The sequence below is a fragment of the Phyllosticta citriasiana genome (assembly GCF_038021145.1).
Source record: "Phyllosticta citriasiana strain CBS 120426 chromosome Unknown IWZ02scaffold_21, whole genome shotgun sequence".
Classification (NCBI taxonomy): Eukaryota; Fungi; Ascomycota; class Dothideomycetes; order Botryosphaeriales; family Phyllostictaceae; genus Phyllosticta; species Phyllosticta citriasiana.
The window spans coordinates 1-14,675 of record NW_027117298.1 but is presented as its reverse complement, the minus strand read 5'-3'; the positions used below and the strand labels follow the sequence as shown (position 1 = coordinate 14,675).

At 56.0% G+C, this 14,675-nt stretch overlaps 3 protein-coding genes across 3 annotated transcripts; 1 reads left to right on the top strand and 2 right to left on the bottom strand.

The window, feature by feature from the left end:
* The first annotated feature begins 632 nt into the window (after positions 1-632).
* IWZ02DRAFT_465137 (U3 small nucleolar ribonucleoprotein complex, subunit Mpp10) lies at positions 633-3,116 on the top strand. Its single transcript, XM_066768441.1, has one exon. It carries the CDS (start codon positions 684-686, stop codon positions 2,934-2,936), a length of 2,253 nt encoding a protein of 750 aa, XP_066617714.1. The 5' UTR covers positions 633-683; the 3' UTR covers positions 2,937-3,116.
* Positions 3,117-5,522: 2,406 nt separating this feature from the next.
* IWZ02DRAFT_149705 (C2H2 type zinc finger domain-containing protein) lies at positions 5,523-8,266 on the bottom strand. Its single transcript, XM_066761908.1, has 2 exons — positions 6,914-8,266; positions 5,523-6,867 (listed from the first exon to the last, which is right to left on the bottom strand). The coding sequence occupies exons 1-2, from the start codon at positions 8,112-8,114 to the stop codon at positions 5,801-5,803; spliced, it is 2,268 nt and encodes a 755-aa protein (XP_066617713.1). The 5' UTR covers positions 8,115-8,266; the 3' UTR covers positions 5,523-5,800.
* Positions 8,267-10,839: 2,573 nt separating this feature from the next.
* On the bottom strand, positions 10,840-14,170 carry IWZ02DRAFT_149648 (BRO1-like domain-containing protein). The gene is made up of 7 exons (XM_066761907.1): positions 14,056-14,170; positions 13,766-14,003; positions 13,661-13,715; positions 12,963-13,607; positions 12,662-12,908; positions 12,034-12,608; positions 10,840-11,967 (listed from the first exon to the last, which is right to left on the bottom strand). Exons 1-7 carry the CDS (start codon positions 14,061-14,063, stop codon positions 11,120-11,122), a joined length of 2,616 nt encoding a protein of 871 aa, XP_066617712.1. The 5' UTR covers positions 14,064-14,170; the 3' UTR covers positions 10,840-11,119.
* Positions 14,171-14,675: the final 505 nt, after the last annotated feature.

The following is a 14,675-nucleotide window of genomic DNA, read 5'->3' as shown; positions in this document are numbered from 1 at the left end:
CAGTCCCCAGAAGTCATATCGCCGGTTTGCGGTATAGTATGGATGCCTGGTCAAATCACTACAAGTGCCCAAGAACAAGGCGGGGAACAATGTCTGCTTCCCGCGCATGAGCCCCTCACTATAGGCGGCCGCCTTAACCAAGAGGCGGCACAGCCTAGCAGCAACCACGGCTTGACCAACGTCATGAAGCGTTGTCGTTCTCTGTCGATCAGAGATGGTGTCGCGTGAGCTACTGCCCTTTTGCGAATCATCCATGAGACCGTTGTAAGTCTTGACCGGCCGCCGGCTGGCCGCTAATGCAGTCTGCTGTCCAAGGGTCAATAGGGCTCGCAGGGCTCGGTTTTCGTATGTGTAGTATCCATGACGAAACAAGTACTCCCTTGGAACGTTGACTGTGAGACCCACCCATGTCTAGAACGAGGTGTTGATTCTTGTGGCATCTCTTTTCTCGTACTTTTTGGTACTTTTATCTTGCTGCCAACCGGGCAGAGGCGGCTTAATAGTGGTCGCAAAGTCCAGCCAATGAGACGCGTCGGCGCAAGATGTCGGGGGCGCGGGATTCCGCGTTGTGTTCCGCTCTCCGCCCGCCGCCTTGGCATCCGCCCTAAATTTTTCGACGCGCAACGCCCACCCGAATCTCAGCAGCACATCCACTACGACGGCGCGTGGCTCAGCGCACCATCATGGCCACCATATCCTTCTCGCCCACCGGCTCCAGCTCCTCGCACACTCTCTCCGCCCAATCAGCGCATCCGCCCGTCTCAGACGCAAACTCGGCCGCCGCCCAGGCCCTGGTCGCCGCGCTTTCTGCATCCCCGCACGATTTTCTACAGCCAACTTCTGTCCTACACAATGCCACCCTCTCTCTCGCGAAGCATTTGCTCGATCCGCTGGCTTCAGGTGTGAGCGAAACCCAGTCCAAACGTCGGCAGGAGGCTCGCAAGAAACGGAAAAGAGGCGAAGCCGACGACGAGGATGGCCCCGTCTTGCACCTGAAAAAGGTGCACCTGGATGGATTTGGCGTACAACAGATTTGGGAGCAATCCAAGAGGGTCCTTGATGCCACCAGGGCTGAGGTGGAGCGTGACCTGCCCGACGTCTTGCCCCGGGATGACCTCGACGGATACACCGAAAAAGATGACATCAAGTCTGTTCGCTTTGGCGCTGATGGGTTCGAAGTCGGTTCTTCGGACGACGAAGAAGAGGAGGAAACGGCCATGAGCGAATTGGGAGAAGAGGGCGTAGATTGGGAATATGATGGAGAAGATGTATCTGATGAGGAAGGCGATGTCGAACAAACCTACCACACGGAAAACGAGGGCTCAGAGGAAGAAGATGTAGACATGGAACGTGACGACTTTGACAACGAGGACGTTGACTCAGGAGAGGACGAACCTGCCGAGGAATACGTACCCGACCCGAACGGCTTGAATGACGGCTTCTTCTCCATCGACGACTTTAATCGTCAGTCTGATCTTCTTGAACAACAAGATCGACGCGGTGCGGACGACGCAGAGGATGAAGAGGAGGAGGACATCAACTGGGGCGAGGATCCACTCAACCCCGATTCTTTGGTTGCCAGGGCTTCCAAAAAGGTCGACCAGGCCGATGGCGACGAGAGCAGCGAAGATGAAGAAGATGGCCCCACATTCGGCAACGTGGATCTCAACGCACCAGAGGGTGCAAGCGACGACGGCATGGATGACGACATACTTGAGGAAGGCTATATGGACGGTTTGGATATGGGCAATGCCAACAACATCATGTACGGTGACTTTTTCGCGCCCCCTGCGAAAAAGGCCAGCAAGAAGAAAAAGGGCCGTCCCAATCCGCACAACTTCCCTGAAGGCTACAAGAAACCCGAAGCACCGCAGGACGAGGACGTCGAACGCAACATGGCCGCGGCCCACCGCGACTTGTTTGACGAATCCGACGCCGACAGCGACGCCTCGGATCTCAGTTCCGTCGACTCTGCTGATCCCAAGTCACGCAAATCTACCCACGAACGCCGCCAAGCCAAGCTTCAGGAGGAGATTCGCCGCCTGGAAGCACAAAATGTCGCCAAGAGGCAATGGACGCTGTCCGGTGAGGCTAAGGCGGCGGACCGGCCCATGAACTCGCTGCTGGAAGAAGAGCTTGACTTTGAGCGCACGGGCAAGCCAGTTCCGGTCATTACAGCTGAAGTGAGTGAAGACATTGAAGCCCTCATCAAACGGCGCATCCTGGCGCGCGAGTTTGACGAAGTGATTCGCCGGCGGCCCGACGACCTGGCTACGGGGCCGAGCACGCGGCGGGGGCGGTTCGAGCTGGACGACACAAAGCCGCAAAAGAGCCTGGCCGAAGAGTATGAGGACGACGCGCTGCGGGCGAACGACCCGAACTACGTGGACCCGCGGGACGAGAAGCTCAAGAAGGAGCACGCGGGCATCGCGGCGCTGTGGCGCGACGTGTCGGCCAAGCTCGACGCGCTGTCGTCGTGGCACCACAAACCCAAACCAGCGACGGCGAGCCTCGAGATCCGCACCGACGCGCCGACCATCAGCATGGAGGACGCGCGGCTGTCGGCTGGCGGCGACATTGGTGGCAGTACGGCGCTCGCGCCGCAGGAGGTGTACGCGCCGGGCGAGGAGCGCGTCCAGGGCGAGGTCGTGACAAAGGGCGGTATGCCCGTCGCCAGAGAGGAGATGACGCGCGAGGAGAAACTGCGTCGGCGCAGGCGCGACAAGGAGCGCGCCAAGAAGGCGGGCTCAGCGGGCGCGCAGGGTGCGAAGAAGAACGAGAGCAAGAGCGCCAAGGACCGCAGGGAGGTGGTGAGCAACTTGAAGAAGGGCGGCGTCAAGGTCATTGGCAGGAAGGGCGAGATGACGGATGTCGAAGGCAAGAAGGTCAAGGAGGCGCAGCAGGGCGCACGTGGTGTCGGCGGCTTCAAGCTGTAGGAGACGATGTAAAAGAGGCGTTTGTTTAGTTGTGGGATTTGTTTGGGGTTTGTCAAAAGCACTTGGGATGGCGTTTCCTTTTATCTAGTCGGCGCATGCATGGCGTGCAATCGTACTCTGTCACTGATGCATGGGCACTTTAAACCCTTTCATGTTTGTGCGTATCCATTTCCAACACACTTAGGCCATGTCTAACGAAGACATCTTGCTCAAGTCCTAGCCAGACGCCAGCTCCCATTCTGGATCTCCTCGTCGTCTCCCATTCACTTGCCTATGACCTCAAACTCAGCACCACGAGAATTTAAACAAGTCTACGATTGCAGTCAGCCGTCCTCAAGACTTTACATTACCACGAGGACAGATCCTGTTGCCATGAAAGTCTTTCACTACATGGAGAAAGTTATTCACTACCAGCTAGAATTCAATTACTACCACAATCACGCGTAGGCAGCCATCATCCATTGCCACTTTCTCACATTCTGGAGAACCATCAAGGTGAACAATCATGATGAGCGATTGTAACAATTTCCGCTCAAAGGCACGACTTTTCGCCATGATCCGCCTCCATTAGAACCCGCGGCGTCAACGTACAAGGCAGAAGTAGTTTTGCGGTAGGTGCATACGAGACCAGACTCAAAAGGTCTGACTGACTGACTGACTAATCGCAGCGCTCGAGCGTCGAAGCCTATGGTGTGGGACGAGGGGGAGGGAGGGTGTCGTCTAAACGTACGAGAGAAGCGCTCGATCCTGTCAAATGGAGTCCACATGGTTAGACAGAAACCCAGGCCCTCATCGCACGCAGGTAACAAGAGGGGTAAGAGAGATTCAGGCGCGCTCTGAATCGAGGCCAATTTTTTTTTTTTTTTTTTCGCGTTGACGAGAACTACAAAGTGCATGGATAGAGCAGTGGAGAAGGGGAAAAAAAAAAGAAAAAGAAAAAGACGACTATGTACCCCTATCCATCGAGACCAAGTCAATCGAGCACTCGGCGTATAGGGTGAAGTGTGCGTGCCGTGCCGCTCGCTGGATGAGACTCGAATCGGTCAAACGTTTCCCCCTACCTGGACGGCAAGATCCCATCTTTTTGGACTCTAGCGTTCTGCCTGTTCCTTCCGGTGGGGTAGGCGACTGGAGTGAGGCCATTTGTGGTCATTGTGGTCGGGGAAACATTTGTTGGCTTCGGTTCACAGTGACAAAGCAATGAATGATGGTCAAAGGGGGGGGGAAAGAAGGAGCTTGTCTTTATCTTGCAAAGTAGGCGAGTGACGGGCGACATTGTCATGCATACATGACACGAGTGTTGCAAACATCATGTACGTGATCTACTAATATCATGGCACTGTCTGTACCATTAGACAGAACAACCCAAAATCGTTACCCGTCAATTCATTCGTCTATTTATGATATCGACAGGGTCCACCCGATGACCCAACGCCTGCTAGCGCTCTTACCCGACCAAACCATCCACACATGTACTCAATGCTTCATATCCCTTGTTCCTTTTACCCAACGTATCAAATCCAATCTCCATCTCAGCATCACTCGTCTTGCCCGTCTATGAATTGTTTGTTTGCGCGCCGGAGAGACCTGCCTGCCTGCCTGCCAAAAAATGAAAAAAGAAAAAAGAGAAGAGAAGAGGGGAAAGGTGGGAATGAAGGGTTGTATGGTCTAGAGGGAAGAGGAGAGCAGCAGCAGCAGCAGCCCAGCCAGCTGGTTGTAGCTTCCTCCCCGCTCCTCTTTCGCATGAGACGGCCGCTCCTTGCGGCGGAGGATTCATGTTCTCCGATGATGCGAGCCGGCTCATCGCCAGGCAAAAGGAGGAGATGCCCAAAGCGCGAGACGCAATTCAATAGCAACGAGGGAATATTCGCCAACATTGAGATTTGAGAAACGATGATTTGCGAAACTTGTGAAAGGTCGAAGCAGTAGAAGAACACAGCGAGATGACAAGCAAGCAAACAGCCAACACTACGGTAAGAGAAACAATGGTCTATCAAGTCACACACAACAGGAGGGGATTATATGGTAGCTGGTTCAAACGACCACAATGACATGGCGTCTCTTTTTGCCATTGATAGGGCGACATTCCGGGTAGAGTATATATATGAAGGGGAAGAAATTCATGAGATGACAAAGCAAAGGAGAGGGAAAAAGATCAAGAGGGACGGACAAGCAGTCAAGTGTGAGTACCTGACCATGGAGTCGCCGAAGAATGATGTTGTTTGGCCTCGATTGTTTTTGACAAATCTGGTCCTCTCCACGACCACCCTTCTCGAGGAAGCTCCATACGAAGCAACGGCCATGGTCATGTCAGACGCCAGAGTCGACCCTGGGTAGAAGGTGAGAGAGGAGGAAGGGACCGGTGAGCCAGATAAATAGCCAATCCATCCAAGGCAAATGGGAAAACAAAGAACGAGACGAACCAGCAGCACTTTAGGCTAAAGCAAGATGTGGTATCTCTTTCAACAAGCAAGGAGAGCGAAAGGGCAAAAGTGAAGAAAGCCAAAGTGGCACACCACAGAAGAGAAGAAGAAGAAGAAGTCGTGACGCGTGCAAGCAACAGGATAGGATCAAGGCGAAAAGAAGCTGTGAAGAGAGGCCCAAGGCTCTGTCTGACAATGTCCAAGTAAGTGCCAGAGCGGAAGCCGCAAGGGGACGGCTCGTCTCATCCGCAGACACATGACGCATGGCAAAGTGTCTGGGGCTTGATGTTGACGTTTGAGCGGGCGGTGAGTGGGCTGGGCGCCGCATCATTTCATAGCCGCCCCCACGGCGATCATTTGTGCGTCTGCCAGGTACGCACTGTTTCTGGCTGCATGGACGGACGGCAGTAAGTCGATCAAGTCCGTGCTAGAGGTACTAGCTCATCCACCTCGTCCATCGTAATCGCTGAGCGTTTGTTCGGTGCGCCAGCTGTTGTCGTCGTACATATCGCCACCAGAGCTTTGTGCGTCAAAGCTACTCCGTCCACTGATGGCATCGTCATCAATGTTGTCGTCATTGTTGCTCGGGGGTAGCGCATCCCATTGTATTCCGGCCAAAGCTGGATATTGCTGGAGCAGCGATTGTGGAAGCGTGAAGCCCATCATAGGGCCACCATGAGTGACGCCCAAGCCCGGCTGCTGGCCTAGCGGATCAAACGGCGAACCTTGCGGGTGCTGGGGCATCATCATGCCCAGGCCCTGTGGCTGTCCAGGCTGCATCATGGGATTGAAGTGCTCCATGCCTGTTTGGTGCTGGTGCTGGGCCTGGCCAGACAAACCCGGAATGTCCCAGCCCTTTTCTGCCGCTTCTTCTTCTAGAAGCGGCCTAATGCACACGCGTCCTGCCTCGCTCCTAAAGTGTCGACCAAGAGCATCTGCGCGAGCAAAGCGACGTGAGCATCCCCAAGAATTGCCGTCCTTGAGCACGCCTCGGCAGACAAACTTCTTCTCGCCACTGTGCAAGCCCTCGTGTCGCTTGCGATCGTGTTGGCGAGCAAAAGCCTTGCCACAAACGCTGCAGACGAATGGGCGCTCATCGGTGTGAGTACGCAAGTGAGAGCGAAGATTGTAGGCGCGGGTAAACCTCTTGGGGCACAGCGAGCATTGGAATGTAGCCGGGTGTTTCTGGGTGCGCTTAGAACCAGTGGCAGCAGTAGCAGTTTCGCTGTGACCTCCAGGACTTGATGCCGTGGACGCGGGATGCGCTGGATTCGGACGATTCGGATCAGCGAGGCCAAGCATGTAGTCGCGATGCGGGATGCTGGAAGTTGAAGATCGGCGTGATGTTTTCCCTACGCCACCGGGAGTTGACGGGCGGGAGACAGATAGTTTCGCAGCATCGGGATGCAGCGAGGATGCGTCGGATGGCGGGCTTGCGGGTTGCCCGGCGCGCATGCTGGCGCTGCTAAATGGATCGGATTTTGCGCGCATGCGATTGCGGGAGCGATCTATTCACCATTAGACTGGCCTACCAAGAGCCTTGGAGTTACTCACTACGGTCAGGTGGGCTCAATGCGTTGGAAGAGTCCTCGGGTTTGGGCGGTTCGAAGCTCTGTTGTCTCGACGGTGGCGCAAAATCAATGTTGATTTCTGGCGGAGACATTTGGTCCGAAGCGCCGTAGTCGGGGGCGTGATCATTGCTCAGTGCCGGGAACGGCTCCTGGCCTGCTCCGGGAAACATGTCCATGCCGTCGCTGCGATTGTTCATGATGGGTGCCAGTCCGTAGTTGTTGGACGCTGTGAAAGGAGGAAGTTGCTGCTGCTGGGGCATGAGACGCGGCGAGATGGCTGGGCTATGTCCTGGGCTGATGCCGGCCTGGTTGTCTGAAAGAGAAAATTGGCCAAAATTGAGGACGTCCTGAAACATGGGATCTTGTTGCGCTCCAAGCAACGGCGACGCGTTGCTGTCGTCGAAGCCGTCGGCGTTGCCGAGGTAGGGCGACGGCTGGGCAGAGGACGACACGTCCGAATAGGTGTCCGAGGGCGCTCTCCGATGGCCTCTAAACTGCATGCCATTCCACTCATTGTGACTGTGCCCAAAGGCCGCGCTCGGATCTAGCGATTGTTGCCGCGAGTGGCCCGACGGAGTGAATGCGCCCTGATTGATGCTGGGAGATGCGTGTGGGCTGTTGCTAGAGTGGCGCATGTCGCCCTGGAGCAGGTGAGGAGGAGTGGGAGAGTGCGCCGCGGTAGACATATGGTTCATAAGATTGGTTGGATCAATGGACTGGTCATGCAATTGTTGGCCGCTGATCTGGCTGTCAAGGAGGATGGAAGGATCGATTGATTGGGGCCCTAATCCGTTGTTCTGAAAGCCTTGCGCACCGAATCCCTCGTTGTCCGCAGCGTTGTTCCCTAAGGCGGTATTGTCCCGGGGATAGATGTTGGTCTGGGGTCCGAACTGAGGGCTTGTCGCGTTGGATGGCAGACCTTGAAGAAAGTTGTGGTTCGCGATGTCCGGCTGCTGAGGGTACTGCGACTGAGCGGGCGACAGGTAGTTGGGAGACAGATCGAACGAGGGGTTATTCGAGTGATCAAAGGATGTAGAGTGGTTGAAATCAGGCACCAACGAAGCGCCGTCGAGGCCAAGACCGGTGACGTTTTGATAACCGGCGTGTGGCGAAGGGGAGTTGTTCTGACTTATATGAGGGTGGTGACCCTGCGAGGGCGAGCGGCCGCGCTGGTGGGCGTCCATGATGGGTGGGAGGGATGTGGTGGAGGTCTTTGAGTTGGCTGATGGGCTCAGACCATAACATGGAGGAATCGGATTGGGCGGAGAGCGGGAGGAGCGGTGCGCAGGGCAGGCACAGGCACGCGACAGGCCGGGCTTGCGACAACTGGGCCGGGGGGGGGGGGGGGGGGGGGGGGGGGGGGGGGGGGAGCGGAGGACAGCGGAGTCGAGGCTTGGTTGATGTCGGTGGTGAGAAGTTGGCCTCGCGACTCAGCCCGGGGGGCGCAGCAGCTGAGAGGGTGGGAGCGGGACGGCGGTAGGTCAGTCAGCGCAGGCGACTTTAAGGCAGCGAAGCCTTGTGTGCGACGAGGTCCTGGAGGGCACACGAGAGGGGCCAAATATAGCCGGACAACAGGAATTGCGATTTGCGGAGAGAGATTTGCGAAAGAAGAGGTAGAGGGCGCGGTTGGCGGTGGGGGCCGCCGAGTACTAAGTGCGGCGCGCGGACGGTGAATTAGGCCGAGCGGGCCCCAGGTAGTGGTGCAGCCAGTGGCGGATATGTGGAGGATAAGTAGTCGATAGCTTCGGCGGGCGGGTAGGCAGGTGCAGCCAACGCTTGAAGGGGTTGGTTGGTGGTGGTGGTGGTGGTGGTGGTGGTTGTCGTGGTGGTGATGACGGCTATGATGCTGGAGAAGAGACAGAGAGAGAGAGAGAGAGAGAGAGAGAGAGAGAGAGAGAGAGAGCGGCGTGTTCAAGAGTCTTTCTGACAAACGGCGGGCGTAGGAGGGCAAGGGCAGTGGCTGGTGGCGGGCACGGGCCGGCTCCACTGGCTCTGTTTTGCGCGCAACTCTCGTATGGTGCTACTAAGGTAGGTACATGTAGCTTTACATACAGACTCGGTCATAGTGCAGAGCTGAGCGACCGAGGAGATGCTCAAGTTGAAACACGTATTGGGACTTTGACTCGTCGGCTATTGCTCTCTTTCCAGATTTTGATGTCGATTGGTCGTGCCGCCGCTGCACTGCCACATGGTGACCAAGCGAGCCCAGGGCAGAGTTCAAGGCACAATTCACCCATCTCCAGCTTCATCTTCATCATCAAACACTTGGTTCGCGCGGGTGATCGTCGCCGTTGCAGCATGCTATTCTTAGCAGTCTGTCGTTGTGCCTGTGCCTGTGCCTGTGCCTGTGGATTCTGCGGGAATATCTAGTAGTGCGCCGCCCAAAGTCGTTGGTTTCAGCCTTGCTGCCCCACGTGAGATGCAATTGGAATTTGATGCCTTGGGCGTTTTTCTCGCAATTACATCATAAAGCAAACACTGTCTGCACGAGTACATGCTATAGAACCCGCCTCACCATGCGCCGGTTATTCACCTCACTCTCGACACCGGCCGGCTAGTCCATGGATGCCTCTCAAACTAAACGGCACTCGATTCCAAATGCCAACGCCTGGCGCTGACGCGTCCTCGTCGTCGAAACTATACGTACCTCCAGGCAGACATTTAACCAAGAGGCCAAGCCGCTACCACCCTTGTCCTCTCTTCCTTTCAACCTCCCGCCCGCTACCCGCATCGACATCTCGTCCTGACTCGGCGCTTTCAGCTCTTCAAGGGACCACGACGTGCGTACTCGATGATGCATTGACGCAATAATCGGCCCATTGCCATTCCGTGACATCCTATCTTTGCGACCATCAGATTCAGTTGCCCAATTGAGCCAATGCTCTCCCGTCATACGCGCGCGCCAGTGCATGGCATCTTTTTTTGGCCGGCGAGACCAATCCCGAAACCAAAAAAAGCAATGGTGCAGCATAAAAAAAAAAAATTGAAAAAAAATAAATAAATAAAACCCCCCGAAATAAAATCCGGCAACTCGCGCATAGTCTGGGTCAGAACTGCGTTGGCGTTCCCGACAAGACGTTGAACCGTCCCCGTTCCTTGCCTCGCACCGTCACACAGCCACACGGGGCGCTCCAGTGGCATCATCGTCCCGCCGGAGAGGAAGGGGGCGGGGGGGCTTGCTTGCTTGCGTGCGTGCGTGCCTGCGCCTCACTTACCCACCTACCTACCACCGACCGTACTGTGGTGCCTCAGTCTCTCCGTCCCTTGAAGTCCGGTCCGTCAACCTGACTGACTCCTCGACCGAGCCCTGTCTCACTCTCCTACATACCTAATGATGCTATCGTTGTAGTGAGGGTCATCATCGTCATGGTCTTTACCCACACGTTGCTCCTTTCTTTCTCTATGGATGCCAACGCCCTGCAATCCCCGGGTGATCCACTTCTTCTTCTTCTTCTTCTTCTTCTTCTTCTTGTCCGTTCATCATTATCTTCATTCCAATCTCAGGAAACACTTCTTTGGAGGGAAAATGCCGCACGATACCATCTAAGCCTCTTCCATTTACTACGCTTTCCTACTTTTGCACCTCCATGTCGGTTCATCGTTTTGCCAGAAGACATAACCATCATCTGAGATCCTGATTCGTTGAACCCTCTGCCCTGTTTTCAGGACGTCGTTGCTGCTCTAGCGCACTAATGCATCCCTTGCCTGCCGTTGACCCTTCCTCTTATTCTCGTCTCCACGCTAACATCATTGACGGCCCATTCTCGACATTTCGTACTGCAGCTAGGAAGAAGGGGGAGATGCTGACTCTGCTTTGCTCACTCAAAAGTCCAATGGTATGAATGTGAGAGGATTAGCAACGGATGAAAAGAGGCAGAATGAAAAAGAAGTCTAGGGGCACCACTAAGGCGCACACGAAATGCGCTAACCCCGTCATGTCCAGACGTGCGTAGTGAGAGAAAGATGATAGGACGGCAGCAGCGGTAAAAGGGACCCTTTGTGGCGGTGGTAGTCAGTGTCGACGCCGGCCGTAGTGTGAAAACGGGCCCCGCAGTACGATGGATGGATATCATCAGCCAGCACCGCCACCCCTTGGGACCACCAACGCCGGACATGAATCTGCCCCGCGTGCGACTGCCCTCATCAAAGAGCTCTTCGCACGAAAGCACAAAAGTACCCCGTCATCTCCTCACCCGAACTTGAGTCCCATGCTTGGATCCCACGTCCGGTGCTGTGCTTCTGCCCCGGACGACTGCTGCGGTGCTGTCGCGGCGCCGCCTGCAGGGGGCCCACCGAAGCGGATGCCCATGTCCGGCGACCACATGCCGTTGGTCGAGGGGCCAGCAGCGCCCGCCTGCACGCCCTCGACGAAGCTGGCGCGAGTGGGTGTTGGAGCGGGCAGAGGCGTCGCCGTCCCGCTACCGAGCGGCTGCTGCTGCTGCTGCTGCTGCTGTTGCGGAGAAGAGGCTGCATCTCCGCCGGCGGCATCGAACGACGACGGGACGGGCTGCCCGGCAAGCATGCTCGCTCGGACCTGCCTTTCGCGCTCGCCCTTGAGCTGCTCCTCGCGCCGTCGGCCCTCCTCGCGGATCACGAGGCCCTCCATGCCCTCGACAATGTCGCGCTCGCCGCTCGCTGCCTCGGCGCGGCGCGCATATGCAAAGGCGCGCGCGTCCTCGCGGAACCGGCCCACCACCTTGGCCAGGTCGTTGTAGAACTTGCGCCCTACGTCGAGATTAGAAATGACCTCCTTGTATTTGAAGTAGGCGTTCTCCAGCTTCTGCAGCGCCGCCTCACGGTCTGAGGATGACTTGTTGGTGCTGGGCGCGCGTGCGGCGTTGAAGGCAGCATTGGCTGCTGTTAGGCGTGATACTAGTGTCGACTGAAGCTGGGACTCGGAGGAGAGAAGCTCGCTTGTTTCGGGGTTCCAGTTTTCTTCAAGATGTGCGCTGAAGAGGCCCTCGAATTGGATTGCTTCAATGGGCTGCATAGGGTATGCTCTCTCGAGACGGGCAGTCTCGAAGAGAAGCGAAGGTGCTGTACGTATAATGTCAGCATATTGCCGAGAGCCAATGTTGGTGTTGCAGCAGGGACTAGGCTTACTTATGTCGTCTTGCTTGGCCCTGGCCTTCAAAGCCTCAGTCTTCTTCTTCCGCCGGCTCTCAAACCGCGCCACTTCATTCAGGCATCCTCGCAGCTTACTCGCCTCCCGCTCCACTTCCGCCGTCATGGTCACCCGTCGACTGCTTGGAACAAACGATTCCAGATCCCGGTCCGTGCCGCTCAGCAGCCGTATCAAGGATTCGTTTTCCTTGACCTTGCCCTGCACGATGCCATCGCTATTGGCCGCGCTGTTCAGATAGCCTTCAATCTCGCTAAGTTGAGCATAGAGCTTCTTGGCCGCCTCTGCGGACGGAGCGCGTGTCCAGCGGTCTGTCCCGTACTTTCGGCGAGCGCGCTCATCCTCGGCGGCTTCGCTCCTCAGTAGATCTACGCCTTCTTGATAGACGGCGCGGTCTGACTCTTTCAATCCTTCCGTCTCGTCGATGGACCGGTAGATGCGGTCAAGGCCACCTTGTTGGCGGATTTCCTCTGCATGTGACACAAGTCCCGGCGGTAAGCCCAGGGGCTTCTCCAGCGCCTGCAGAGACCCTGGGAGGTGGAGGGACTTTAGGACCCTGCAAATCGTTAGCTCAGCCTCGATAGTTGTGGCAGTGCAGCCTTGACGTACTCGTGTATCCGTGCCGTGAGATCTTCCAGCTCTTCTATTGTCTTGTTTACCAAACGGTCCCGGCGGTCGGCATAGATGCTTGCAGCGACGTGCACGGAGTACGGCACCAATTTGGAAAACAGTGGCCGTCCAAGCTCACCATTATCCCCGAGCATCGACAAGGGGTCGGAAACTTCCTTGGGAACTCTGGCCGCTACCATGCTCGCTCGGTCAAGAGTCTTGAGCTCGGACTTTGGGGGCACAGGCACTAGTAAAGCTGGTCAATTGGCCAGTTCTCTGCGCAAGCCAAGGATGGACATACAAAGATAGATCATGTCGTTATCCTTTTCTGCGCGCTTCAAGTCCTCCGACACTCTGTTTCTGAGGCCGTTCAAATCAGCTTGGACCGCTTTACTTATATAACGGGCTTCTTTGAGCGCCTCATTCGCGCAGTTTAGGCTGTCTCGTAATCTTGCCACTTCTTCGCCATATTTTCGCTTTTCGAGGCAATCAAGCGCTGCCCTAAATTGTGCCGCCGCTGCAAAGTGGTGGTGCTTCGCTGTCGTGTGATGTATCCATTCGCTGCTTATAGCATTCGACTTGATTCCCCAGTCCCCGGAAGCGACGTATAGGTCTGATACTTTGGCCGCCAGCTTTGATATCGAAGCGTCCTTGAGGCCGTCCTTCACAGCTTTCTGCCAGAAGCATTCTTGCGCTTGCGCCAACATGAGATGTTCAAGGCTTTCCAATGTCATAGTATCCATATCTTCGGGTGGTGCTGTCCGCAGATCGGGTATAACGGTGGTTTTGAGGTGTGAGAGGACTCCTGCGGATACGCAAAAATAGTTGCAGGCCAGCTTGAGGCCGTCAGAGGTAGTTCGGTTGGTGGAGGTGGCGAGCTGTGAGTACATGGCAGCGAGATTGAATAGGATGTTGGCCAATTCGAAGCGGATATTGTTCTCGGATGCTATTCTCGCGGAATCAGCACTGCTAAGATTCAACCGCTGCGCGTCATTATACTTGGCCGTTGTGTGTTGTAGCCTAGGGCAGGATACCACATGAACTCGACACCAATCTGAATTACCGTAAGCCTTGGAGGATTGGACGAGGGTAGAGCCCACATACATCTACAGGAAATTTTCCGCCTATCCAAACCAGCTGGGCGGCATAGGCCTGCAGTTTCCTGACCCCGCTCGCATGAGGCTCTATAGAATTGATGGCGCTGGATCGCAACGAATCGATGGCGTCGAGGTCGGCCGTGAACATGTCCGGATGCTGGTCATACTTGCTAGAAATGTACTGCTTGATCGAGTCGGACAAGGTCACAGCGTGCGAGCGCCGGAATGGCAGGTGGAGCATGTTTCTGGGTAAAGATCAGTCGCGCTATCAATGTGTTGGTCAAAGGGAGGACGCACGAAGCCATTCTGCGGCGTTTGGGCAAGGTAAGGCCTGCCAGGCTGGAGGTTGTTTACCACTGTTGCGGCTCACGAAAGGAAGCGGGACGTCTTCGGTCGGGCGGTGACGTCTGCCAGGGTGCGACTGGACTGCACGCCTGGACCTGACGCTCTGCGATCACCACGCGCCTCTCCACATGGAGCATGGAGAGGGGCGTTGCATTTACCCAAACTACAATGGTTTCAGAGTGATGCCCATGCCAGTGACAGGTCAGCAATGAGCTGACGGGACCATAGCATGGAAGCGAGGGCGTCGTTAGTCCACATCGTCTCAGAAAACGCGCGCTTTGCGGAAACTCCGACCACGCTTATAAACCCGTGAGCCAACAAGCACGACAACATACAACGACTCCTTTCTCCACCACCCCTCGCACCCCCGCCTCGTCAGCTCCCATATCTTCCTCGCAAAAGACCACAGAAGCCTTCGACACCAACCAACTATCCACCATGTCTAGCAAGTCTACAAGTCAACGTCACCATGAGCTGCAGGCGCTGCTCTGGTGCCATTGACCGTGGTCCTCAAAAGCTCGATGGTAAGTAGGCCCCGGGTTCCAGCGCCCCCCCTCTGACCCTCTTTGTAA

What these genes read in the sequence shown, in the direction of transcription:
- IWZ02DRAFT_465137 (XM_066768441.1), top strand. Translation starts at nt 684, where the DNA reads ATGGCCACCATATCCTTCTCGCCCACCGGCTCCAGCTCCTCGCACACT.
- IWZ02DRAFT_149705 (XM_066761908.1), bottom strand. Translation starts at nt 8,114, where the DNA reads ATGGACGCCCACCAGCGCGGCCGCTCGCCCTCGCAGGGTCACCACCCT. An exon ending in ATTGAGCCCACCTGACCGTA is followed by an intron (nt 6,868 to 6,913) that starts GTGAGTAACTCC and finishes AATGGTGAATAG; the next exon opens with ATCGCTCCCGCAATCGCATG.
- IWZ02DRAFT_149648 (XM_066761907.1), bottom strand. An exon ending in CTCACGGCACGGATACACGA is followed by an intron (nt 12,609 to 12,661) that starts GTACGTCAAGGC and finishes AACGATTTGCAG; the next exon opens with GGTCCTAAAGTCCCTCCACC. An exon ending in GGCCAAGCAAGACGACATAA is followed by an intron (nt 11,968 to 12,033) that starts GTAAGCCTAGTC and finishes TTATACGTACAG; the next exon opens with CACCTTCGCTTCTCTTCGAG.